Source organism: Anabas testudineus, chromosome 7 (assembly GCF_900324465.2).
Source record: "Anabas testudineus chromosome 7, fAnaTes1.2, whole genome shotgun sequence".
Lineage (NCBI taxonomy): Eukaryota > Metazoa > Chordata > Actinopteri > Anabantiformes > Anabantidae > Anabas > Anabas testudineus.
Genome location: NC_046616.1, coordinates 16,896,757 through 16,924,645, shown reverse-complemented (window position 1 = coordinate 16,924,645; position 27,889 = coordinate 16,896,757). Strand labels below are relative to the sequence as shown.

The window sequence follows — 27,889 nt, the reverse complement described above, 5'->3', positions numbered from 1 at the left end:
AAAAACATCTTAAGACTCCGGTCTTGCCCTCAACTAAATGCTTACATGGTGAGAGGTCATGAGATAAAGGAAGTTCCTGTCACTGGGGTCGAAGGTCATGATGTGGTGGACGCCTTCGCTTGCTGGCAGCTTCAGTGTCCGCTGACTGGCCAAGGTCATGTTTGCCAGGAGGGTCAGCTGTGAAAAAGACACATCAAGTCAAGAGAGCAGCTCAGCTTTTTTCCATTCACTTCTCAAATACGTGGAACTGTGCTGCCCGCGGTTGATTTGCTGTTGATCAAGCTGCTAAGTGCGTCTTTTTTTAAATTTTTTTTCCACTTCCTTCACCACTATTTCACAGGAAATTCACACCTGCAAAGTTCACATCAAGATAATTTCATAAAAACAACTGTGGTGTCTTAGATAGCGTTAGATATACTTCATGCATCCTTTTAGCTCCTCCAGGACTGACAAGACACAACCAGCAACTCACTGTTGAGAAAATAATGAGTAAACAAAAGCAGATAGACAGATTTAGTCAAGTATATATGTTTCCATCTTTTACTTTTTACACATTCAGGGTTCTCAAATTTATTTTGGCAGGTCTTTTGTTCTAGCACTGTGCCTAATCTTGTTCCACCGAGCAGTGATTTTTGCACACACTGGCCTCCCCACAACTCAAGAGCGACATACTCTCACGTATGCACAAACATACGCACACACACACACACACACACTGAGCTGCATAGAAAAACAAACTGTGCTGAGTGAGACTTCCTGTCACACAGACAGCAAAAGCTCTTATTTCTGTGATTTGTCGGGTCTCCTTCCAATGGAGACATCCTGCCATCCTGAGGAACTGGCAAAGTGACCAGCATCTGGTGACAAGCACGGGCTGTGTCACTTCTCCATTCGCTGAACACACAAACACCCTGTCACATGCACAGACAAGACACACACACACACACACACAAGTCAAAAGCGTCACCACCCACTGAGACACTGGTTAATGTTAAGGGAGAGCAGACAGAAGCTTAGTAAATCATTGGCTTCTGGTCCATTATCTCAACCTCCAAAACTACTCACTGTTGTTTTTATAACGCCATCAACACACTCACTCTTCTGCCTTGGAGATCGTAAGCAGCTGCGGTATGTCTTCACCCCACACACCAGTGGCTACAAATACATGCACAGAGTGACACGGTGAGGAGCAAGTAAACAGCAGCCCACACACCTGGACAGGGAGCAGAATAGGAGCAGAGAGGAGGAGTGGTGAGGAGAGAAGTGGCACAGTGCGCCACCAGGCCAAGCAACAAAACACCTGCTGTACCGGCAGGTCGCTCTGACTGTAGTCTCTGTCTATCTGCCCACACATGAAAGACCCTATTCAATGAGCATTCAGCTGCTGTACGTGCATTATCTATCAGCGTGTGTGTGTGTGTGTGTGTGTGTGTGTGTGGTCGTGTGCGTGTGTACCTGGGCGTAAAGTAGAGAGAATAAAGACAGGTGGGACAGGAGAGAAAGAACAAGAAAGACAAAGAGATAACGTCTGTTTGTTTTTGCAAAAAGAATCAAAGGGTCTTTTATATTTGAGATGGAATAAAAGGGAAGGGACAATGAAGCGATGAACTGTGGAGTGGAGGAGTGGACCGACTGACTGAGGGGACTAAAATTGGACAAGAGTGAGTGAGATAAAGGCAGACACTGCAAGAGGCAGAAAATGGAAGTCAGCTGTAGTGGGGAGGGAGGGACTTCATTAAAAAAATGCATGTAATTACAAATTACTTCACTGAGGGCTCTCTCAAAGACAGTAAAATAGGCCTAACTTAATCTCAACCACTGTTCCCTTGTGTTTAGTCTGAGCCAAACTCACAGTCAGAATCACATTACACACACTAACAGCACCATTAACCTCTGTAACAACTCTATCCTCGGGGCACACACACACACACACACACACAGAGACATTCACTTCTGCTGCCACACACTCAGATAAATACACAAACAATGAAAGACGCATACAGCTAAGAAACCTTCGAACATGTTGTTGCCCAAGGTCACAGTAAATACATATAACAAGGTGGACAAACACGCGAAGACATATAGCACATGATCACAGGGCGTGAATTAATCTGAGTAAACACATGAAATCACTAAACCACTCTACTGGCCTACAGAAAGAGTCAAACACCTAAAAACCCAGTCAAACCTGCAATCAAGCAAACAGACATACACAAACACTCACACACACATGGTTTTCTTGCACCATCCCAACCAGTGTTGTGCATCCGGTATAAACAATCCAAAAACCAATTACTGCTTGCTCAGCTGGGGCTCGAGCGGTGCCTTCATCTGGGGAGGAAAACAAGGAGCTCTTTTAGCAGGCCCACATTGAAACACCCTGCAGCAGAACGGTTTTAATGTTGTAAAAGGTACCAGGTACGAGGCTAATGCAAAAACAGTAGGGCCAGAAAGCTCTCAGAGTCAGTTTATGTTGTTTCCGCAGACAGATGAGAAGTAGTTTGTGGCGCTCGCAGGCAAGTTGCGGCATAACAAGCCCAGTCAGGGGCGACTAGGAATGTGGCTGCAACAGAATTAAGGAATGCTGTTAATTGGACGGGAACGATTTTTCACAAGCCGGAGCTGCTACAGATGTTCAGAAGCCGAGGTCGCGGACCAACGCGAAGCACGGCTGAGTCATTTACCATTTCTGTTAAACATCTTTCTGGTGATTTCTCACACAGTAACCAGGTCTGAGGTACGTCACAGAGCGTGATTAGGACTACTGAGCAGGCTAGGGTGGGTCATGGACAAACAAAGCGAGGGGGTTGGTGGAGTGACAGTGCTGAAAACCCAGGAGATGAAAGCTCCGAATCTTTTACAACACACCTACAGTATGTTTGGTTTATTGAAAGACTCAGCAGCCACATCAGAGCAGCGCTACATAGATGTTACTGTTATAGTCTTTCCAAGCTTGAGGGCTTGATCACATTAAATACATTAACTCCATTCAGTGACCATTATGTGCTGCAGGATATATGCGCTGATAGGCTGCATTGATGTGTGTGTGTGTGCGTGTGTGTGTGTGTGTGTGTTCATTTTTGTGTCTCACCTTACGAAGTCGTCCATTACTGGTTCCCAGAAAAACCACAGTGTGGTTGTGTACATTGTCCACAGACACTGAACTAAGGCCTGAGTATTCAAACACAGGAATGGCCCTCAGGGGCCTCCGTAAGGCCAGAGGGTGCTGCAGGTGGGCCGCACCACAGTCCAGCTGCTCGGGTTGCAACTAGAACACAGACAAAATGAAAAGGAGATGAATTGTCATCAGCTTTCATACGGAAGCACGCCACAAAGATTAGAAAACAGGAGAGAACAGAGCACAAAAAGAGCACCGTATGATGAAAGCAAATTGGAAAAGCAGAGCTGATAGCGGCTATCACAGCGGTGCCGCTCGTTTTTTTTTTTCCAAATCACTTTTTAGACATCTCACTGAATACTTGAAAGGGGCTTACAAGAGTCTACAACACTCATAAGACTCCGCTTTTGTCAAATCCTCAGAAGGCAATGATAAAACATTAGTGCCACGCTTGGATGAGCACCAGGATGTATTGGGAATTCTCTGAATATTTTAGAGCACGCAGAGTCAAAAAATAAAAAATAAAAAAAGGAGAAGAAGAAAGAATTAAGCACAGTGGATATTTGTAGAGTCGTTTCCCACGGGCCCCTCTGCTCGCAGCTTCGCCTCTTATCAAAAATTGTGTGTAGCTTTCCCTCAGTGTTGGCCTTCAGACTGTTGACTACAAAAACGATCACATTTCACCGGTCATGGCAACATAAGTACTCACCTAAAGAACAACTCTCCCTTTTTCTACGAGGTGGATAACGAAAAAAGAGCAAAAACAATTCACAGGAGACTATTTTGAACTGAGCAGTCTATTTCAGGAAGCACTGTTGGCCAATTGAGACAGTATTCAGAAAACTGATCAGGGGGGCAGGACAGTGCCAGCGACTAGGGCGAGTCTCTGACCCGACAGCACAGCGGTCGTGGGACGGACGCCTCTGACCTCAGCTCTGTCAGTTAAAATCAACACAACCAAAAGTGCGAACTTCACTTCATTCCTATGAAACTGAGCAAAGCTTTCTCTGCCTTTATTAGCAGACTCTATTCATGCAGACAGAGGCCAAATATAGTACACAATGCTGAATTTTCCTTAAGGGTGTATATTCCTCTTGGTATGCAAGTGGAGAGTATGCCGTTATAAGGACAAGATGACATCTGGCGATATGTTTATGACAAAGCAGCTATTTATTCTCGCACACTGTGCTGAATGTGTAGTTAAATTGTAGTAAGCAGCGCACACTCAGTAAGAAAAAAAAGGAAGAAATGAAAAACACTCTCAACTATTGACCCCTTTCTCTCTTCATATTTGATAAGACAGGGAGTTGCTGGATGTGATGGGAGTCTCACCCTTCCCATAACCCCCACCGTGGCTCTGGAGCATCTTTCCAGCTGTCATGACCTCCACTCGTGACACGGGAGATCCTCTCTCCAAGTCATGAGCCTCAGGGCTACAGAGGACAGCTTGTAAGCACAGATAGAAACTGTCAGAGGGAGTAGCAGCTTATTCCATCCACTCTCAACAGTTACAGGTGCTTTAACTCAGACAGTGGAACACATGTATTTGCCAAATTAAGTATAAATGGAACCATTTTAATCAAATGATGTTTAGAAAACAACTCAAACAGATGAGAAATCAAAGTATTAGTGACTTTAAAGGAAGTGACGCACTTCATGTTTTCAATAAGACGGAAAATCAGTGAGGTACATAATTTATTTATTGTTCTCCTGCTGGAAATGTTCTGCTCCATCTAGCTTGTGACATTTGTTTATGGAAAACCTTGAGCCAAGTGGAACTATCTCAGTGAAATTGCTTATTTCCTCTTTATCTCCTGTTAGAGGAGTCTTTCACCTCAATTTCACTTGATAAACGTGCATGCGCAAACACCAGCACATGAAATCTCACCTTATATTTCACATTTTCCTGTTGATTCATAATAAATACATGTGCAGCTCTTACCACCAGGTTTCCCTTCTGAATGCACGCTGCCCCGGAGCCCTGGATGACGCTGTCCAGCACCTGGACATCACTGCTGGGGGAGTTGGAGCAGTTCCTGCGGCCCTGTCGGATCTCCTCCTCGATGTCTCCAAACTTGAAAGCGCACAGAGCAGACTTTCTGTCCGCTTTGGAAAACACTCCGAACAGATAGGGCTCTGCGCTTTTCCCGTCGCCTGTGTGGATGTCGGCCGAGTACACGGACAGCAGCCGGTTGTAAATGTTCCCGTTAAATCCACACTGCAGAGGCATCTGGATGTAGGATTCGGTGAGCTTCCTGCTCTCCGGCCCGGTGGGATTTCTTCGGGGGTTGTCTGTATCCAGACAGATCCTGGCGAGGATGCTGTTGGGCTGGCTCTCCTTGTGGCCCATTTTCGCGTCATTGTTGAACGCGATGTATGAATAAGTCTTTTGGATGAAAACGTGGACGAAGTTCAGCTTGTTTTTGGTTTTAACCTCTTGTTTGATCTTGAATACATTGTCCTCTGAAGGGTTAATGTCATAGGTGAAAAGTCGAGATAAATCCCTGACGTTCAGAGAGCGGATGGCGATCTCCGGGGTGTTTTCAAAGCGCAGGTCCTCCTTGCTGTGGTTCTTGGGGAAAAACTGGGTACCAGCCCCTGTGTACGTCGCCCCGACAAGAAGCCGGGTGTTTCCCCCGTGGCTCTTGAAGATGAGGCCGACAGTGGATGCGTTCGGGTGATTGGCAGCAATGTTGAGCATGCTGGGGAAAACAGTCTTCTCGCCCTGAGGTGGGAACTCCACCGCTATTTCCGAGATGTTCTCCATTTTTCGGAGCTCACAAAAGCCTTGGTACACGGATCCACACACCACCACGACCCCTTGCTCTCGGTCCAGCTTCAGGAGCTTGTTGTAATTGTCAGTGAGGGATTTGGGATGCTCGCACGGAGCCTGGGGCAGCTGTGGCGCATGGCACAACAGGTTGTCCTCCACCGGCCCGGTCCTCTTCTCCACCTCGACGCTCAAGGTCCCATTCAGCTGGTACACTGTGTTGACGGTGGCCAAGTAGACCTTTCTGGACACCGGGTCCACCACGAAGTTATTGGTCTGATTTGGAGTCGCGAACGACTGTTGGATGTGTAGCGCGCTGGCACTCCGGCGCGTCTCCAAAGCCAGGACGCCGAGGAGCAGAACAGCTATCTCTATCGAAGGAGGCATTTTTCCTTCTGACCGGCTTCCGCGTGTTCTGTGCCGAGGGGTGCATTGAGCAAAGACAAAATTGTGTGTTTGTTCCTACTGCGACAATCCGAGAGGAAAGGCTGTTTCCTGCTCAACGCCTAAACCCAGAATGACGTGATAAGCGAGTCGTGCTTCCCTTTCAGGCTGCCTCCTCTGTCCCTCTCTGCCCACTGTGCAGCTCAGCAGCTTCTCTCCTGAGGCACACTGAGCCACAATAACTAGTGGAGTTTTGGGGGGATTTTGAAACAACACACTACTACACATAATTAGTTAAAGTTGACTTGTTGATGCGCAATTTTATGGATAATGTCATGCCCACACAGATGGCAACAGACTTATTTGGAGTCGTGCTTTAGTTCTGTCTAATTAACACCCGATTCACAGGTAAAGCATCAACAAAGAACAGACTTTTGCAGGACAGTGGTACCAACTCATTAACCCTGGGTGCTGCACTGCCATCCAGTGATGCCACCTCCCTTCAAAGCGTCATGAAGACGATTTGCTCAAGTACTGAATGCAGATCAATAAACTGTTAGACCCAGTTTATCCTGGATATCATTTTTTATTTTTATTTTGTCCACTTACATCTGAACAGGAAATTAAAAGCCGGGATCAAATATGAGGTCGGACACTGACTTTTAATTTGAGATATTAACCTATTTAAGATATAATGCGAACTCGCGGTGCCATATAAAGTTGTAATGAGCGTCCAGCTTTGCTTTCAAGATGGGTCACTTGATCTATCTCCGCCTCTGTGTGGTTCCGCTCATCACGGGGTTAATGACAGGTCACAGTCCCACCTCCTGTGCCCCCCCCCCCAGTCCCTCGGCTCTTAGATTAGTTCTGCAGATCCTGAGGGTTCCGTTTTGGGCACATACGGCACGGTAAGCACCGTGAAAGTGCTACCAGATGGGCACATCAGCACACCTTTCCGGTTTTTGACATTCACATCCATCCAACATAGCTTTCTTGCGCGCTTTACCTCATAAATATTCAAGCGCAACACATGCGCCCCCACTCCAAAATGCACGAATATGGTTAGCGTTTCTTTCTGTCTGGGTGGTGCACGCATATGCTCACATCTTTGAATAGAAACGAATGATCCCTACTAGGGAAACGACCACGAACGTGTCAGACACTGCATAAATCAGTTTGCGGGCGAGCCTGAAGTGTTATCTCTGAATACATGCAATAATTAAAGTTGATCCTAAATCATGCGGAATCGCCTGTGCCTATTTACTGTGGACTCCTCTGGGGACAAACTCACTCTCTCCTCTCGCGGCTCTCTTTGTCACCACTTGCAGCTTTCAGCAGGGCTGATAAGTGCGCTCCGTGTTTACCTTGGCGCACAGCCATGCGCGTCAAATCTGACAGTGTGGAAAAGGAGAGAAGCGCTATGATAAAGTGCAACATAATGACCCCCAACTGCACAGTAACAATGACTGAAGCGCCAACAGCAGGCAGTGTGGAGGCGTCGGCTCCGCGGGGTCCTGTAGGGACGGGGGCTCGGTGTGGGTCAGAGCTGTCAGCATCACATATCACCGGCGAGGTGTGACTGAGTGCTGCGGTTTGGTCCTGCTCAATCAGACCCAACATTCAAACAGAATTAAGCTGCGTGTGTTTGAAAGAGAGTGAGTGAGACAAAGAGGAATGGCAGAGTAAAGTGAGGGAGTCGTGGTCTCTGCTGTGTTTATAATCAAAATATTGTCCCCGGTGGCCCATTTGGACTCCTGGCAGCAAGACTACGGTTAAAGAGACCTTCCACCCAACCTGTTTCCTTCCTGATAACGAGTGACACCTCCTTATGTTCAAAACCCCACCACTCTCATAACAGACCATTCACACAAACACAGCCCTGCACAGTCATGGCAAAACATACAAGGGCATATAAAGCAACATATCTCCATCTAGTGGTCACATGTCGAATCTGCAAATGGTAGCTTTTTAAAAGAAGACACACACACACACACACACACACACACACACACACACACACACACACAATTACTTCAAATTATAACAGTACATGGGTTAGACAGGAATGCATTTTATTTATTCCACACTTAGAAAAGGACATCAGAAGGCACTGGAGTGGTTTAGCACACAACCCTAAGTCACAGGAGTTACTGCAAGGACAAGCTAGGGTCAAAGGTCAGCTCAACTCTCAACTTGTCTGCTGCACCCACAGTGGAAATACTGAAATAGATTAATGTGTCTACTTCCTGCCGTTTTCAACCACGTTTACCAACATTTTGACAAGAAAAGAGCTAAACTCCTGTGTGGGCTTTATCTTTAGACAAGGATGACAGTGATCCTGACCTGAGTCATCTCCTCTTATCCCACTGAGACCTTCAGTCTTAAGAATGACAACCTTTGACGTCTTTATAAAAAGTTCCTCAAGCCGCAGCCTGACCTACATGGTATCTAGAAGTGTGCTAAAGTGCAGCTGTACAGTTCAAATGATCTCACTATCTGTTAGGATATCAGCTTTTCAGCATGAAACGAGGGATGGACTATTCAGTATGTTAGGTCATCTCGTCACATCCTTGACTAGACTAGACTTGGATGCTGTGCCAAGGTACTGTACTAAAGGAAAGCAAAGTGCAGAAACACATAACTGAAGCTCTGGAATCAGGTTCGTGTTCAGATTGTGAAGTCTCTCATTAAATTTCCCTTGCAAAATCATACATCCAGGTGAGACATTCATGACATATCTAACGAGAAGCTAAACCTCCTGAGGAACCTCAGCTTTCTGTCCTCTCAGTTTAGACCCTTTGGGTGCTTGGGCAGCCCTGGGTTAACTAAGTTTTGGCACTGGGTGATTACACCATAACATAGTGTACTTTTGGTAAAAACCAGGATGGTGACAGAGATAATACAGTGGGAAAGTGTCTGATGAACAGGTGAATATCGCAAACAGGCAGTGTGCATTTGAATGGCATGGCAGTGGAGACGACTTATAAACATGAAGCAGCAGCATTCCTGTTCCAGCTGAGATGCGGCTGGAAAGCACCAGTGGTCTCTTTTCCTAACCTGATCAAATATGGTGAGAGGCAGCTATCCTGGTAATGTGATTATATGTTGACAGTGGCCTTTTGTCTTTGCTTTTAAAACTGCTTCCTCTTCTTAATGAAACATATAGCATTGTATACATGTTGCACATTTTGGCATAACCTGCCAATAACCACATGTTTTGTGTTTGTGTGCCATTTCTATGTTGAGCAGCGTGTTGTACCTTTTCATCCAAAAGCTGTCCCATTCTGTCTTTGTGTTTCACGGACAGTCTCCCCTATTGACTTTGTTTTACTTAAAAACAAAAGAAGTGAAAGCGTGTGATTTTTACTATTAGAAGTGGTAAGGAAGCGCGAAAAGTCTCTAGTTAGTTTGACACTTAAAGTTCATGGTCAGTCCTTCAACGTGTTCTCTCTGAACAAATTTCATCACAGCAAGAAAGGAGCAACTTCTAGAAAGGTTTTCAGCCATGATTCAAATCTACCAATCACAGCTAGGAAAGAGTTTTCTTCCTATAGGCAATCAACCACATTATCACATCTGCATGTCTCTACAACTGGACTGGGTCTGTGGTGAAACACCAGTCCAGTTTCCTGACTAGACTCCACTTCAAGTAGAGTGAGAGCCTAATGCTACATGGTACTGAATAAAATAATGTTTAAAATAAAATAATATTAGAAATAATAACATTATAATTGATTAAACTCTAAAAGATAAAAACAGAACAACGCTGCATTGTGTGAGGGATAACAACAGTTCACTTCAAAATGTAAACAGTCTCATCCTTCATGAATAAAAATTAGCGTTCTCCACCGGACTCTGGTTTTTTCCACGTTCTCTTGGTTCCGGGCTGCGTCCAAAAGTGCTCAGTTGAATTTTCAGTGCTCGGCCACACAGCCATCCTAACAGCAATCACATCCTTCAAACTTCCTGCAGGACTGCAGCTACAGTTACATTGCCTGGTGTCAACAAACTGCTGTCTTCAATCTGGTCATCCTGGGGGCTGCAGAGCACGGTGTGTGTACCCCGAGAGAGCATCCCAGTTTCTCCACAAGAAGGCCAGGAGAAGGATGAGGAGGAGGGTCGAGAAGGAACGCGAGCGTGTCTTCATCAGTGGGACCACACAATTAGCCACAGTTGAGACAAAAACCAGAAGGACAGCCATGAGGGCAAGCAGCACATTGATAAGTTTTCCCAGGAGGGTCCTGGCTGTGGCATTTTCCAGCCCCTCCAACTGGACGACCTGCTGTTGCTGCTGCTGGAGCTCCATCTTAGAGATCCTGGTCTGACACGCCTCCAACGCCTCCTGCAGATGACCCACAGAACACGAAAAGTTAGCAAAGTCACCTTTGTTATTTATATGTAACTAAACCAACAACATAACTACACAGTCAGTGGACACTACTGTGCTTTATAAAGGCAGAACTGATGGCTGTTGGTAGATTTTTTTGGAAATGGCTATGAGGTGCATGCTTTGCAGACTTTTACCACCCTCTGCTGTCAGGAAAAAGAAATGCTGCAAGGGGCAAACTGAGCTACGAGTACTCTTCCTACAGATATACAAATATAAGCAAACCCAGGAGGTGTAACGTTGCGTAATGTGAGTCATTTACAAAGACTTGTTTTAAAGAGGTCCATGTCCAGATTGGATTCTGTTCTCACATTTCTGTTTACAGTGTCAACATGTACAGTGAAGTAATGCATTTAACTGTTGATGTTTTGACTTAATACTGACGCCACTGATGTCTAGTGTCAGACTACTGATAAGAGGGTAATACATAATTTAAATAGTTCAAACTAAATTTTTATTGTGAAATTTTATTGTGTCATTGTTGCTCTAGCTAACAGAAGCTACCTGGCTAAATTCATTAGCAGGTGCTAGTGCAGTGAGAGGATGAAGACATGATTGGCTGACGGGTTAATGGCAGCAAGTGACATCATAAAATAAACCCATTACTGTGGAAAATACAACAGTAAAATAATAGTAGACTGTAGAAAAGGGCATTTTGAAATGAACTACATACAGTAAATCAGATTTTGTTTCTATAATTCTTGTTAACATAATATACAAACCTGAATGTCTCTGGCTCTTTCATATGACTGATAGGCGATCTTCTCCTCCATGCTGGCCAGCTCCTGTTTGAGGTTTAGGATCTCATTCTGGTGAAGTTCTGTCAGGTCGTTCAACTGCTCCTCCAAACGTTCACACCTGCACACACACACACACACACACAGAAAGCAAAACACACACGTGAGAGTCTAACACATAATTAGCTTAGACAAAGAAACACTTGCAGGGATTATTAGAAACAGAGCCTGAAGGCATCTGACCACATGGCACCTGACTGAACTGATGACTCGCCCTGACAAGATTAGGACATGCTTACTCATCTGCTGATCCAACGGGCCAATCACAAGAGTGAGCAGTATCAGACTGGCCAATGGGGTGGCAGCAGCAGGAGGAGAGGGATCATAATGCTGTTTATTTGGCGGGCACATTCAATTGGATGGACAACACAGGATAAGAACAGATAGGATACAGCCTATGTGTAAGTCTGTTTCCTGTAGAACTGAATTAAGTTTAGGCAATATAAACCATATAGAATATGTGGTGGCAGGAATTAAAAAGCTTTGCTTTGCTTTCTAACTTTCCTATTTTTATAAATCAAATACTTTGGACCCAAAATTAACAAAAGACACGTTGGCCTCTAGATCATTTGCACACATTCGATTTTAACGTTATTTTATAAATGTTATACAATTAATCTAACTTCAAAAAAACAAATCAGTGCGTTAATCTACATGTAGAGATGTGATTCTAGCAGCAGGTCTAGGAAATATGCACTAGCCTGAGGTAACATCTTCAAAGCCTAAAGATTTACTATCAGAGAAGACTAAGCAAACTAACAAGTATTTACGTCTGACTATGTGGACCCAGTGAACTGCCATTTGTTTGTTTTTTGTTAAAACCAATTATTTATTATAGCTCCTAATTCATGAACAAGGAAAACCATTTTCTTGTTTTATTTGTCGCCATAGTTGAGTCACATTTTTGGCAACTCTTTTTCATGCTAAGGATGAATTCAGTCCCAGTGGAGGTTTTTAGCAACATGACTGGTTTATAAATGATTATCCCCTGCAGTCAAGCTGGAAAAAGCTAAATAGTGGACATTCTGTTCGCAATTATTTTGGTCTTAGAGGACAAACAAAGATCACTCTGGAAAAAGTTAGACATTTTAGGGAGAAAAATGCTCGTTCATTATGCAAGCTGTTCACTATATGCCATCCTTATAGTTGATCTGCTTTTTATTGCTCCTCTCAAGCTCTGCGTCCTCCTGTCACTGCATGCTGGGGCTATGTGTGTATTTTAAGGATGTGTGTATTTAAGGCAAACTGTCCAAAGACAAACAAAAGCTTTACAGAAACCTCTGTGTCTATATGCAGAGCCGGGAGATGGGCTGAAATAACCCTTGAGATCTTTGTACTCAGAGGACACTTGTGAGTTGTGCAGGTGTGTGCCACTTTTGTAAACGTAAACTGCTGTCGTTCAACAAAACTAGTCTCAGGTGTAGCACAGAGGCTAGTAACAAACTAATACATAATTTAAAAACTGTGTATTAGACTGATTTTACCAGTCCTGTTTATAAGGGATACATAGAAAACGATATGACTACTTCTCTAATTCTGCATAATACATGTACAAGCTGTCCATGTTTGTGTACTAGTAGATGAGGTTCAGATTGAGGTCTTGTTTTGGTTTACTGTGTGCTGTACTGTGTGCTAGCTTTGATAGAAAGAGCTCTGTACAGCACAAGCAGGGCAAGATGTTACGTCACCAGATAGTACACTGATATGAATGACCAGCATATCTTTCTAAATATAGAAGCTCCTAAGGGGATTTTTCAGTTAAATGCTTTAGGAATCTATGATACACACATTCTGATATGTCGTGTCTTTACCTGAAACGTTCCTCCTGCAGAGCTTGCATTATTACAGTGTAGTCTCTTTGATAGTGGCTCTTCAAGCCATCAAGGCTCTCCTCTAGCCTTGTTTGACCCTCCCTCAGCTCCTGCACCTCCTGCAATACCATGTCCAAGCTGGAGCTCTGGCTCCTCTCCAGTGTGTTGCCCTTAGAGCTGGGGGGACCACCAGGGGCCCCTGTAGTGCTGTTGGCCCCTGCTGAACCTGATGTAGCACTAGAACAGTCATCCTCACTACCATACTTGGGACTGGACTGGAGGTGATGCCCAGCACTGCCCAGTGAATGTCCACCAGCGACTGGCACACTTTCCTCCACTGAGGGGTCATCCAGAGAGTCTTTGAGTGAGGGGATGTTGTCAGCACTGCCAAATTTGTTGCGAATCAGTGAGGCAATCACCCTAGGTTTGCAAACGACAGCCCCTGCAGCTGAGTGGGTGGCCTGGGAGAAGCTGGAGAGACCTCCTTTAACACTGTCCACCACACCTTCGCTAAAGCCTGTGACTTTGGCTCCGACATCTTTTAGGCCCTGCTGCATGTCCCGCAGAACATCCTTGGGCTGGCGTGGGATACCATTGTGCTCCACTTCCCGCAGCTTTCGGTGGTAGTGCTCCAGCTTCCTTTGCAGCTGCTGGATGGTCTGTGCTGACTTCTGATTCTTTTTCTCAAAAACCTGTCAGCCACAGAAAAGGTTTTCGTTAGTTACGGCAAGACACGTTTAGCAATCTTCAGCGCTTTCTTCTATTACGAACAACTGAACAACGGAGTCAATTAGCCATTTAGATAAAATCTTCATTTGACCTGTTTGATGCGTGTGCTTTGCTGTTTGTCAGCATTGTTGGCCAGTTTGAGGTACTCTGCAACATTGTCATCCCTGGCCGTCTGCTCAATCTTAATCTGCTCTGTGAGCTTGAGGATTTTCTGCTGCAGCTGGGCGATAACCTGCTTGGTGCGCTGAGGGTCTGGGGTGCCATCCTCACCCCCTGGGAATGAACTGTCTGCCCCACATGATACAGCTAGGGGTGTTTGGCCCAGCGCACTCACTTCCAGCCGGTCGATCTGAAGTAATGAGACAGGAGAAGAAAAGAGGACAATTAAGGTAGGTAGAGGGACAGAGGATAGAATGAGGAATTAACGAGAAAAAATAAAAGAGGGGAGGCAGAGAAGAAAAAGTATTGGTTGCATTTCTTAGTCATTTTGCTGACACACAATGAAAACAGAGACTTCTGCATTTCTGACGTGGGCAAATTGAGGCAGTTGAAAAGGTCACCTGTGGTCAGTGTTTATGAAGAGTGAAAGAATGAGGATATTGATATTTAAGGCTTTACAAAGAAAAGAAAGTGGAAAAGACAATTAACTTTCATAATCTCCAGGACCGCTATACAAAATTCTACATTACCAGGTGTGAATCTAGAGCTATGCTCAAGACTTTTTTTCTTGGGTAACAGATTTATTCTTGTTTAGAACATTTTCATCGATAAAAAAAAGTTGTATGAAAATTAAAGTCACTATCTTAATGGACTTAGTCCTCTATTTTAATAAGTACAATTTCAAAGTCAACCTGAGTAGATAATGCAACTAGCACCTTCAATCACAGACAGACAGTGTGCTTCAACACCTCAGGGGAAGAACACACAGTACACCGTGATTTTGCTGCATCTAATCAAAGCTGGGGATTGTGATCAAAATATCCTTTTTTCTCACTGACACATAAAACACGCAGCTGAATATGACACCAGGAGAGCTCCGAGGCCAATACAGAGCACTGAAAACCTAAGAGTCAGAGCAGAGACTCATCGGTGACAGTTATTCACCTTGGCATTCACCGCTCCCACATCTCTTAGATTGTGAATAGGTCTGCCTTATTACCACACACATATAACAGAAAAACATAACGCACTGCAGGTTCACATATGAGCGCATCAGCATGAGTAACTGATGACAGAGCCGCTCGCAACAACAGAAACTACAACGCATCCGGGAGGAAACTTAAAGCCTGGACAAAGGTTTCAGCCAAGTGCAGAGAGTTTACCACAACCGATTAGATGCCTTATCTTCCGTCACTAAAAAAAAAGACGCTCACCTTTCCATTCGTCAAACGGAGAAACTGTTCCCAATGCATTTCCCCAAAGTGACGGCGGGCTGTGTATTTTCATCGGTTCCGGCGAATTAAAAAGTTAAACGACTAAATCGGAGTCAGTCATGCCGATTCCTTCAAGTTTGTCCGCGACACTGCCGCCGCTCCAACTCATCCAGCTTGTTTTGAAAGTTGCAGCTCACCTGAAACTCCGTCAGCTGGCACAGAGGGAGGCCCCGCCCCCCCCCCCCCCCCAGACCGCCCCCTCAGCTGAGGGATGACATCATCCTGTAAGCTGCAGGCAGCCGTCAATCATTCTCAAGAAGCAAAACTAGATCCACGGTAACTGACTTTCCTGTTTTACGCTATGAGAAAGGAAATGCATACTTCTTCTACACTGTTACAGATAGTTGTCTATAAATTCTTTGGCTGTCATTAACAGAAATGAATTAATCGGCATATTTTTATAGTCACATGCAACTGTCTCAGTAGCTCCCAAATTACTAACATACAGTGAAGAGCAGTGGTACAAAGTAACTAACTACATTTAAGCTGTTTTTGTGCTACAGGACACATTTAAGGTACTTTCCAGGTACAGATTTTACACACATAAATAGAAAGTACATGAATGTCTTGTAACCCATAATTACGTGATGAATAGAGGGCTTTTACTTGTATGCAAGTATTTTTATATTGCAGTACTGCTACTTTTGCCAAAGTAAGGGATCAAAGTACTTTTTCCATCAGTGGAGCAATTCCCAAGTTCATACAAATAAAGACATACAAACAGAAATATCAAGCTAAACAAAACAAATGTACAGTTCTTATACAGCTGACGTAGAAACTGAAAATCTGGGCAATGTGCAATGTGAGATATTATCAATTCTCAGTTTGTTTGTGCCAGCCAAAAGCGAGGAGACAAGAAAAACCAGTCCAACATCTCCAACTTAGCTAAGGGCACATTCCTCTGAGTACTGGGGAATACCAGAGCGGCAATTTCTAGGTAACTCGGCTTCAAGGTTTTTGCATTGTGCCGATTACTGTACAACAAACAGATGAAGTTACAGTAAATAGGAGAGGGCTTACATCTATTAATCAGTCTACCTAACAAATGCTGTGTACAGTCTATTCATCAAGCTTCTGTCATGCAGCCAAGATGATGAAATGAATCAGTGAACTAGAATAGCCTGCTGGGTTGGAACAGAAGAGAACTGAGAAGTGACATTTCAGAGAAGTACATGGTCTGTTTTTAACTGTAAACCAAACCATATTAATAGGAGGGCGAGCACTAATATGTGACCGTTTCATTCATTCATTACTGTATGGATTTAATAGTCAAGGAGCAAATGTGATTACTTTCTTAGTCTGACAGTTGTTTGTGAGACAAGTAGAATAGTCAAATTTGCTCTCTGACTAAAGACATAGATAAATAGGGGAACAGTGAGTTAGTTGAACCCTTTGAACTGAAGAAATCCTGCAATGCTGAGCAGACAGAGGTTTAAGGTATGGCGATAAGAAAAGCCCAGTTACCTGTACACTTTGGCACTGATCCAAAATTCACTTCAGTTACATAAGCAAAGGAAGCACAGCTGGTCAGTCAGGTGGTTTCCAAAGATGTACCCTGACTTTTGCAGCTTTACAGATGACTCATACATTGCCTATGAATGGTCGCAGTCATGATGTCATTTAAAAAAAAAAGCTCAGTGTGTAGATATGTTAACACGCATAGCAAAGAAATGCTTCATCCCAATCCCTATTCCAGTTAGCAAACAAGTTGTACGATCAGTGTCATCCCCAAATGGTAGAGCTTTACTGCGACTAATCATGCATATAATTAAAGATGGTGATCTGAAGGATTAGGCTAATTTCCTGGGGTTAACAGAGTCAAACATGTTGATGTTCTGAGCCACTGAAGCAAGAAGTGACAGGCACTGCATCACTGGAGCCTGTGTAGCCAAATGTGGGAGGCTGAGTATGTGTGTGTTTGCAGTTGGGGGTTGCCTGATTCACCCTGATTAGGCTTTATCAGTAACACCGAAAGACAAAAGATCTGAGTGGACCTGTCCTCTATGGCTCCTTGCATGCATGCACACACAGTCTTACAAGAGCCTGTTCTCACTCCACCCGTTATAAACTGGGTCCGCCTGTTGGTGCAGCAGATTTGTTTGTTAGTTAAAGAAAAGCTGGTTAGAGCTGTGAAGCAGAAACCCTGACCTATCTATATATATGTATCTACCAGACAAACCTATATACTCAAATCTGAGCGTACATCTCACACAAAGAATGATTTGGAAAACATTGCCAAGCTAATGTTGTTAGACATGCACCACACACAATTAGATACACACAACAAGAACATCTTGTAATGCTCCATCTCAATCTTTCAGCCTACACAGGCACACAATATGCCCCAAATTTCGGTCTGCTCAATGTAGGTCACAGAACAGCAAATGGACTGATACTATCATAAGACCTTTTCGATTTTTTTTGGCAATCTCTCAGTTCTCTTTTCTTTCGATATTGCCTGCCTTTCCCATCCTCTAAATCTCTTTTAATGAGTTCTGTCAGATGACTCAGGTGAGCTCAGGTTCAGTTTATGTCAAGATGTTCTGATGGACATGAGAGACACACAGTTTTTAGCCTATTGCCACACACTGATAGATAGTTACACCTGAACCAGGTCAGAGAGATAACCAGGTCAAACTCCCTTGACTGCTGCTTAGTTGTTAAATATATTTTCACACCATGTTTACTGATGAAACAACATTTGTTATGTTTTAGATTTAAAACTTACATAATGGTGTTGAGCGTAGTATTTAGCCTAAACATGGCAATCAGCAACCATAGCATTAAGACGTGCTGTGATTGTTTTGAATAGAAATATTTTCATCTGAAACAGCTGAGTTATCTTACCTTATTTCTATTTTCATTTACATAAAAAAACTCTTAAGCTCCCTGTAGTCAAGGTCAAACTTTTGCTATTTGTTTGTGAGTAAAAAAATACACTACCTTGCTGGTGGTTATGCCTTGCATGGAGTGGCTCTGAGCTTCCTGTGATGTCAGCTGGTGTTTCTTATGCCAAAACAGGAAGGTGATACTAATAGGACACTGTAACTTAAAGTTATTTTCAAGGAAGTCTCTCTTGTTCTGTACCGCTCCTATTACATAGTCTACAGCATTCTGCAGAGGGCGGAAAATGTTTAGAGCTGTTTCGGTACAACAGTGTTGTACTTATCGTCTGCATAACTGGCTTTCTGACCTCTTATCTAGAGTCCAATATCCATGAGGGATGGAACCTTAAATCCACTGTGAGCATAAGAAGCAGCATATTTTGCTGCTTGTGCCTGTGTTTAAATGCAATTTAAATGCAATTCATCGACTTTTAAAAAGTATCGTTGCATTTTAGGGGTGTCTGCTGTTCATTTATACAACTTCTGACTCTCTAACATCACTCACTATTTATCGAAGCTAAATCTTTGACTGAACTTCACACACCTGATTAGTTGTCTAATCTTTCACCCTATAGTTCGGGGATCAGAAAGTGAACATGGCTGTCATAGCAACAACATGATAGCACAGAGTCATCCCAAGATCTTTCATTAAGATAATATTTTTTTCAGTTTGCACCTGATCATATTGGAGTGATAGCATATGTGACCTAAGTGCACATGCAATATTTATTTATCCATTTTCTGTTTTATAAAAAACATTTGTGTATGTGACATAGTGCTTGTTTCTACTACCCCTTCTCATTTCTCATGGTTTAGTTCCCACATAGTAAAATTAAACAGTGCTGAAATGATCCCAAAAGAGATGTTTCTAATAGCAATCTGCTTTTTGTTTCCTTTCAGGGGATCCATTGTGGCATACTGTTGAACAATGAACCCCATTCACCAGATATAGAAAATGACATGTGATGCTGGACAGGAAACAGTTTACTTAACACATGCACTTGTGAATTAGCACACCATGCAAAGTTGTAATACTTATGCACAGAAGACAGGTTAAAATTCACACACATTTGAAAAAGCCCTTTGTGCTTACATCCAAAAGAAAGAAAAAACTCAAATCAGCAGCTAAGAGAAAGAGAAAACACTGGCACATCAATATGACAACATCCAATTACTATGATTTTGAAATTCACTTCACACCAGGAGTTTGGTCTGGTACAAGATATTGTGCCTTCTAAGTTTCCACAAAGCCTTTTACAGTTGGAATATTGTTTTTAGTTAAACACATGACACGTAACAAACAGGTTAATAGCAATATAAACACCTAACAATTCATTTGATTTATTCGATAGCTCTGAGCACTCACAATGGTAGGAGTAGGAAGTGGAGAGGTGTCAGCAGTTACCAGGTTGAGAATGACCTCCATAGCAGGAAGATGCACACATGTGGCTTGAACTGATTTGTTTGTTCTGTCTAGCTGTTTCATCAGTTTGGTTGTTCCTTGGTAGACAACCACAGCGAGGGGAGAGCAGAAGAGTGTGGCCCTCGGAGAGCATTCATCCCGTAAGACACTTCTCACAAACAAGTTCCAACTGACTCAAAGTCCACTGGACAAAGACTCCATTTGACAAAAGAATGCAGAGTCTCTTAGAAGTTACTGTTGGCTTAATTGAATATCCAAAATCCATAGAGTGCTCAGTCGCTCCAGCAATTAACCATTGCTATTTAAAGCTGCAGACTGTTGTGGTGCTGGTTTACAGATCAGCCGTTCTTCAAAGCCTATGACCATTCTTCAGTGCAAACACACACTCTAGCGAGTACACCTGGCAAAGAGGCTGTGTATATATGCGCTTCAACAACCAAGACTCCCAAAGACTGCATGGATTAGCGGGAGAGCAGGGACTCCTCTGGAGCAAACAGTCCTTCTGATGCGGGTGTGGTCTGAACAGAGTCGCGGCAGTTAATCGGACTTGCAAGTTTAAAAGAAGGAAAAGTTTACTGTGAGGTTAAGTGTTGAAAGAGTCCATCGAGCATAAAATCCTCAGAATGGGAAAACACCCACAGAACGGATGTGAGGGGAGCGAGCGAGCAGAGATGGGGGGAAAAAAAAAGAGCCCACCAGGAGCTGTCACTGAAAGGGACACAGAGCGAGAGAGGGAGCAAAGGAGAGAGGGGTTGTGAGAAAGCTTTGTGAGGGGAGGGGGGCCTTTCTTCTCTTGGACTTTCTAGTCCAGCTTAGCTTCACAACAGTAGCTAGCTGAGGCAGAAAGAAAGGAAGAAAAATCTTCCGCTCTTAACTTTAAATTATCACAGTTTGACTGTCGAAACCAATCAGCTTCCTGAGTGATCATGCTGTAATGATTCACCTTCTGCTGCCTGTGTGCACTAACAAACAGTGTTTCTGCTGAACATGACACATACTGAAGTTGCTCAAACTGTGCCTGCTTTAAGTGGCATTTCTTCCACATAGGCTGTTTAACGGTAAACGTGAAGTGAACAGATTTGGTTTAAAAACTGGAACACGAGAAAAAACTCAGATTACATAGTCATATGATGACTATGCGGCTGCTACTCAATACTATGTGTGCACAAACTCCTCTGGCCTATAAATGTGTCACTGTGATACTTGTCTGCTGACATGAGAAGTTGTTCAGCATGCTTACATTCTATTGAAATCACTAGTGTGCTAAATTATGTGAACAGACACCAGTTTGTTAGTAAAACCTCAGGTTAAAATGAGACTAGGGTTTTAAGAGGGTTAGGGTGCTGAGAGAGAGAGGGTAGGATTTAGGGAAAAGGCTCATTATATAACAACAAACTGCTTGCTTAGATGAAAGTTCAACTGTGTGCTGTGTAGTTTTGACCCCAGCCCACACATGGCAGCATCAGTCGTTTAAAATTCAGTCCCAACTCTGCAACATAAATTCCCAAACTGCACTTTAAAATTCTCTTTATTTTAGTTTTTATCCACTAACAACAGTCTCCATTCACCAATATACAAAATACTTTTATAAATTAATTTAAAGAAATTGCCTCTCTCACACAAACACACCTTCACTGAGTTGCTAGATTTTTGCACATTTCCATCCATGATAAAAAGCAATTAAAAAATACTGTGGCAACTGGTTTGTGGACTGTACATACTGCCCTCATAAAGAAATAAGCATAATGAAGGAACGAACGAAAGTTAAAACCATAATGTTTTGTTAATCAGTCATCAGTCACGCAATAGTGCGGGGAATCCTACACTGGATCTGCTGACAAATTCCTTTTAGACACAAATGCATATGATACATTCTATGCACAGCTCTCAGCATCAAGTCTCCTATAGAGGACACATGGCCTCCAGCAGCTCCTGTCAATCCAGGAATAAAGCTTTCACAGTGATTAGGACATCTTTACACACTCGCTGCTAGCATGCCTTCATAACATATTCTAAAAAGCAAGAGTGGCCCCACAATTACAAAATCACAGAGGGGGGGGTATACTGCTCTTACAAGTTAGTGATGCTTGAAAAGACATGGAAAATGGAGATCCTCTCAAGTGGAGTCTCACCTCACAGCTGTGGCTTAAATTGGCTGAAAATCAATCTTCTACCAGTTATGCTAACTAAGACAGTAACAGAAGTCTTTAAATGAAAATTTATCTTTGCAATGTATTGAAGTGTTTGAAAAATACATAATATTAGGTCTTGTGAACTACAATTAAATAAAACGAACTGGAATTAAATGGGTCCAATTTGTAGGAGGAGATCTGAAGTAAAGTTTTATCATTTTAATGACTATGCATACCACTTAGAAGAAATCATGTATCTTATTCTATTCTTCACTTAATAGAGTAGACATTTTTTTAAGAGGCACATTTGGGTTGTGAGTTGTGACCCAGTCCTGAAACATGTAATTATAGTTATGCTGCAGTGTAGTAAATGTGTCGTATATACAATAGAGGAACCTTAATGTTTAAGTGAATGAGAACATCAAGTGTCAGCAGGACATCAGGTTAAACAGTACATAGATAATATATACTGTATAGTATACTCTATGTACTGTACATAATTTTCATGCAAAATGTGCCTCAACTTTAAAGCTCTAATTTTAAGGCTACAGTCTGCATATAACTCTTCATTGCTAAAATACAACTACAATAAAAAAGGTACTGTACAGACTGAATGGACAATGCTCTGGTCAAACACAGAACAACTTGTGCGTAGATATTTCTTCAACCACCCATTGTCATTCTGAAGACAGGGCTTAATTCAACCTAACAGCGACACAGCTAAAATGTTCTGAAAGAATGCAGAAGAGAAAGGGAAGTGACTGGATCTGATGTAACTTGACTGGTATTGGATAAAAGCCAAATTGAGCTAGTATCAACTCATTCACATAGAGTGAAAGAAAAAAAAAGAACTACATGATATTTTCAATACTAGAAGTTGTTTTCTGCAAAATGATACATCTAAGTACAGAATTTACCAAACCATTGTTAAACTGTATCACAGCTCCTTCTATGTTATCACAAATTGTGATGTGGTACGCACAGGCATGCTTTAGGAGTGTGAGAGGTTACGTAAAGACAGAAAAGCGAGAGCATTGTTTGCAGGAACTGGATGCAATTCAAGACAGAGAGAGAAGATAACCATGACAAGGGGCTCAGGCCTTTCTAAACAGTACACTCCCCATTAAAAAACAAACAAACAAACAAACAACAACAACAATAAAAAACTGTCCAACTCCGGCTGTCCAGACCTTCCCAGACTAAGACTCAGTGTAATCAATGGCCCTATTAGCAGTTACATAAACTACTTTATACACAGGGGCCATTATGGCTAGCAAGGTCAGAGAGCGTGGAACATTTTAGTAGCCAACTCTGACACTAGCATCCACAAGAACCAGGCAGGAAGTAAAATAAACAGCAATAACAACAATCCAAACAATAAAGTGCAGTTAAATTCTCTGTCTGAAAACCGAACAGAAAGTAAACAGACTCAGTTCTACGTCAGAGAAGTAAACATGCTGGTGCCAGTAATACAGTTGTTTAAAAAGTATGTTTAACATGTAGAAATATACTGTGTTCAATTTGCATTGTTATGTTAAGATATCAGCATGCCAAGCTTATAGAGGGCGACATTCGTAATATTGGCTTATTGCAACTATATTTTTTATCAGCATACATAAATACACTCAGTACACACAGTCAATACTGGAATCAGTTTCAAATAACCACTAATGGTCCGGTAATAACCTGTAGAGTATTATTTTTATTAAATGTATGATTATGAATGTGCAGGTGATAGTGTATAATGTGTGTGTATGCTGAGTGTATGTGCAAGTGAACCAGCGTGTGTACATGTAGTGGCACAATGTCTATAACTGAAGGGAAACAGAGAAGAGGAGAGACACAATGTTTGACACAATGTTTGTCTACTGGTAGAAACTGATATTTTTTGGAGCTGCTTCTGTTTATACGTTTAGTACATTGTGATTATGCAATGTGAAAACAGAAAGGGCACTAACTCAAAACGCAGAATAACTGGGTGCTGCACAATACCACAAGGTGGTATGCAGGCCAAAACACACTGCCAGTGTATTCATAAGCAAGAAGAGGAAGAATCTAGAACAGCACCAGCTTTTTGGCACTAAAAGATTATTTGCTCTGGCACCTTCTCAGTTTTCTTGGCCTTTCCAGCCTAACACCACACCACACATTGTGACCCCTGTGATCTGACTACGGAAATCTTTTGGGCATTGTTGGGTCTGAACTCTGTCTGTGATTTTTAGTGAGACTCCGCGGTGTGAACTGGGACACTAGGAAGCAGTACATTTCATAACAGTTAATGAGGAATGGCATTTGACTAACAAGAAGTTCCCACCAGTGCTGGACAGCTATTATCTAACAAATATCTTAGAAGACCCACTGCCCAATCAGATTATCTAACAAAACAATGGTGGCTGGCTTGTGTACTAAGGCTAAATATAAGATGCTTTGAAACAAAGCATACACATTTACAGGATTGTAGAACACAATGTAATTGGAATACACACCTGTGCTCATGCTGTTATCCCAACAGGAATGCGAAAAGGTATATGAGACTCGTTAGGACCAGAGTTGAAACAGAACTGTACAGTTCTTACTACTCTACACATGATGCATCGTATTGTCTTCAACACATAATAGATGTGAACTGTTGTTTCAGGAATAAATGCATACTATTATACATCAACATCAACAAAATAAAACAAACAAAATGGAGACCATTTAGCGAGACTATATCACATCCAAGTACAGTCAACTTGAGTATTACTATAAGAATGAGAAAACCAACTACAGTTTCAATCCACCAGGGGGAACTAGAGCACAAACTATGCTACCTGATGTGTGTCACTTGCTGTATAGACAACTGAATCTGTGACTGGTCTGAACCCTTTTAACTGCAGCCATTTCCTGATAGGTTTCTTGTCAACAACCTGTTTTTTTTTTTTTTTATAATTTTCTTTTAAAATAATTTCTTATCACTGCTTCAGCTGACAGACATGCAGACCTTTATGTAACATAATTTAGACCTGATGTGGCAGTCACATGAAGCTCACAGGTGCCTTGTGGGTTGATAGTGTGAACAGGGAGGAAGGGAGGATATGTCACGTAGATAAATTGCAGAATTGACTAGAGTGAGGGCAGCAAGTGGTGTTAACCTTGTTGTTATCTAATATGTAATACGGAAGAACATGAGAGGAGGTAAAAAAAAAAAAAGTGGGAGTTACAATAGATAATGTCAGCTTATGAAAGGTTTATGTCTGTGTGCAGAAAATGCCTATTTCTGATGTCATTTCAAGTAAACCTGCCAGAAGTATACTGAAATGATGTAGATGTAATTTTACAGTAGGAAAGTAATGTCTTTCTGATGGGATTCAAATAGTGAAAAAATGAAAAATTCAGAAAACACAACAATTCCCTAGAGGTCATGATCAAATTTGACTTGTGTGTGTGTGTGTGTGTGTGTGTGTGTGTGTGTGTGTGTGTGTGTGTGTGTGTGTGTGTGTGTGTGTGTGTGTGTGTGTGTGTGTGTGTGTGTTCAAAGTGGGTCAGTAGAGCAGAGCTGAGCTCAGCGATCTATATCCTCATCCATTATTCATCAAAATCACACAAATGACATAGAGCAGGGTGTGGCAGGGATGCAGAGCATGCCCTCTCTGACTGTCTGCCTTCTCTGCAGACTGAGCAATTTCCCTTTGAAAACAATCTACTGGTCACTCCAAGAAAGAAAAGGTAAAACAAACAAATCACAATCAGATCAGTGCATGGTAGCATGATAGCAAATCTTGACAAGACAAGGAAGGCAGGTTAAGTCATTTTCAGAGCTAGAACTGAAAGTTGCCTAAGTCAAAGAAAACACTGTAGACTGAATCCAGCCAAGGCACACTGTCTGAGGAACAGACTTGTGGGTCAAGGTTGAGGATAGCACCCTCTGTGACCAAATATGTGGCAATCCTGCAACGGCTGAGAAAACAGCACAGATACACGTGTTTGTCTACACTACTGTCCTTCCACACACACATATACGCAAGCGTAAGAGCCCAAGGAGGAAAGACCAGCTGCAGGCCAAAAATAAATACACAAAGGATGACCCATAGTGACTTACTGCTGATATATGCACATAAATGTACATGACTTCATGCACAGACAGCAAACTGAATAATTACTCAAAGCATCACATTCCCAAAATATCAGACCCTTTCGTGAAAGAAAATCAATTAGGTAAAAACGTTATTTGATAAAACTTACTACATTCCTACAAGGGTGGAAAATAAACCTAAATAAAAGAAGCCTAAAATACTTTTTATTAGCTTAAAATGTATTAATCGCTTAAATGTCCTTGAAAGTTGAACTTGAGCAGGACTGGGTCAGACATCTGTCTATTAATAGCAACAGAGAAACAGGCAGTGAGCTGCAGCACACTCAGTTTTCATTCAGACCCAGATTAGACACCTACAGAACTACCTTCAATCTCATAGCTTTATCTTCCTTATTCCCTCCCCATTACCCAGTACATCCTAATGATGATGCCTTCCCTCACACACACACACACACACAAAAAAAGTTAGATCTATCTCTTAGTCTATCATCTCACACCATCACATCCGCCTTATTACTGTAGGTTTCACACACAAAATAGCTTGTTTTGCATTAACTGCGAAACTGTAGTGTTAATGTGTGCATATGTGTGTTGGTAGTAGCCTTACGTGTTCCCAGTGTTGTGAATGCTAACAGCAGCCAGCACCGGATAAGGGCGTTGGTCTATTTGTAAAATCACATGAATATTCAACAACCTAATTAAACAGACTGGGGCTATGCTCCACGGGGAACACAAACAGTGTGGTGAAGAATTGGAAAGCACACACAAATACACACACACACACATGAAGCATACACATTCATGCCTGCACACAAATGATTTTCCAGATTTACATGGTACAACAAAAACTACACATCATCTATTTACTGTGTTCATTCTATATTTCATTTGAAGTGGAAGACAGAAGGCCCAAATATTTATTTACTAACATCTCCTCATAATTCACAACTCTCTGTGTGCATCACATAATAAAAGCTCATAATTCTGTGTCGTAAGAAGAACAGGAAACTGTGGTGTCTAAGCACTAGCACCTCGGGTGCCATTTCAACACATTCCCCTGTATAACTGTTCAATTCAAAATAGTTGACATACAAGTCAAGTAAGTTTAATTATGAGGTTTAGAACGAACAATAACTACAGAAAAGGGGATTCATTGTATTCAGTATAATTTTACAAGGCACTTTCACCCTACTCTAAGACGTTTTTGATTCTACCGAACAGCCTGATGAGGTAGTTTTAAGATCAGACGGAGAACCTCTGTACATTCAGCTGGGTAAAGGCGTGGTGGCCCTCTTTGAACATCACCCAGTTACCATGGAGATAGGCCACCAGCTCCACTGTAGGTGCACTGGACACAGATGAGAGGGAAAGACATAAGGAGAGACTGAGAGCGAGAGAGAAAGATATAAACTAAGATAAAACTGTGAGGTTGTAGAGACAGAAAATTGCTTAAGTAGTGAAGAATGGGAGTAACAGCACATTTAGTTCAACTAGGTAAACCTCTTGTTTGATTATAGATAGATAGAATTGCAAGATATGCAGCACCACGATGACACCAAATTAGAAGGTGTCTTTCGGAACAAATTAAACATTTAGAGACTTGTTATATTCAGTGTCACGGAAGCTAAGTCACAAGAACCAAGTCACAAACACAATCCAGTGTAAGTAATATAAGCAAGAAGAGCACAAAACAGGGCAGAATAGAAGAATAAAGGGCCAGAACAGGAAATCCTTTGTGTTTAATTCAAAGTCAACACCCTTGTTTGCTATGCTGAGCAATGATTGATCAGCAATCAGTGAATGTGCAAGAATTCCTATGTATGTGTATGTTTGTACCTGTGCAAAAAGCAAATACAGAACTTGACTCGACTTGGCATTAATACACATACTACAGTAAAAAGAACTGGCTTTAAGAGAAAGGTAGGCAAGGCAATGTTTCCTCTTC

The 27,889-nt window shown here is 42.4% G+C and overlaps 2 protein-coding genes across 8 annotated transcripts in view; both read right to left on the bottom strand.

The window, feature by feature from the left end:
• The window catches only part of plxnd1 (plexin D1), a 54,649-nt gene extending 47,963 nt beyond the window's left edge, over positions 1-6,686 (bottom strand). The window contains exons 1-3 of the mRNA XM_026367503.1: positions 5,061-6,686; positions 3,092-3,268; positions 46-177 (exon numbers count right to left, since the gene is read on the bottom strand). Of these exons, the coding sequence (XP_026223288.1) occupies positions 46-177; positions 3,092-3,268; positions 5,061-6,275 (1,524 nt within the window). The 5' untranslated portion in view covers positions 6,276-6,686. The remainder of the gene's footprint in view (positions 1-45; positions 178-3,091; positions 3,269-5,060) is intronic.
• A 1,650-nt stretch (positions 6,687-8,336) lies between these two features.
• The window catches only part of tmcc1a (transmembrane and coiled-coil domain family 1a), a 35,519-nt gene continuing 15,966 nt past the window's right edge, over positions 8,337-27,889 (bottom strand). For 6 of the 7 annotated variants that reach the window (XM_026368140.1, XM_026368137.1, XM_026368138.1 and 3 more), the window contains 4 exons: positions 14,088-14,345; positions 13,268-13,959; positions 11,382-11,517; positions 8,337-10,614 (listed from right to left, as the gene is read on the bottom strand). In XM_026368140.1, coding sequence (XP_026223925.1) covers positions 10,300-10,614; positions 11,382-11,517; positions 13,268-13,959; positions 14,088-14,345 — 1,401 coding nt within the window. In that variant the 3' untranslated portion in view covers positions 8,337-10,299. Of the gene's footprint in view, positions 10,615-11,381; positions 11,518-13,267; positions 13,960-14,087; positions 14,346-15,369; positions 15,558-27,889 lie in introns of those variants that run through there. The other variant, XM_026368143.1, reaches the window with a different exon arrangement.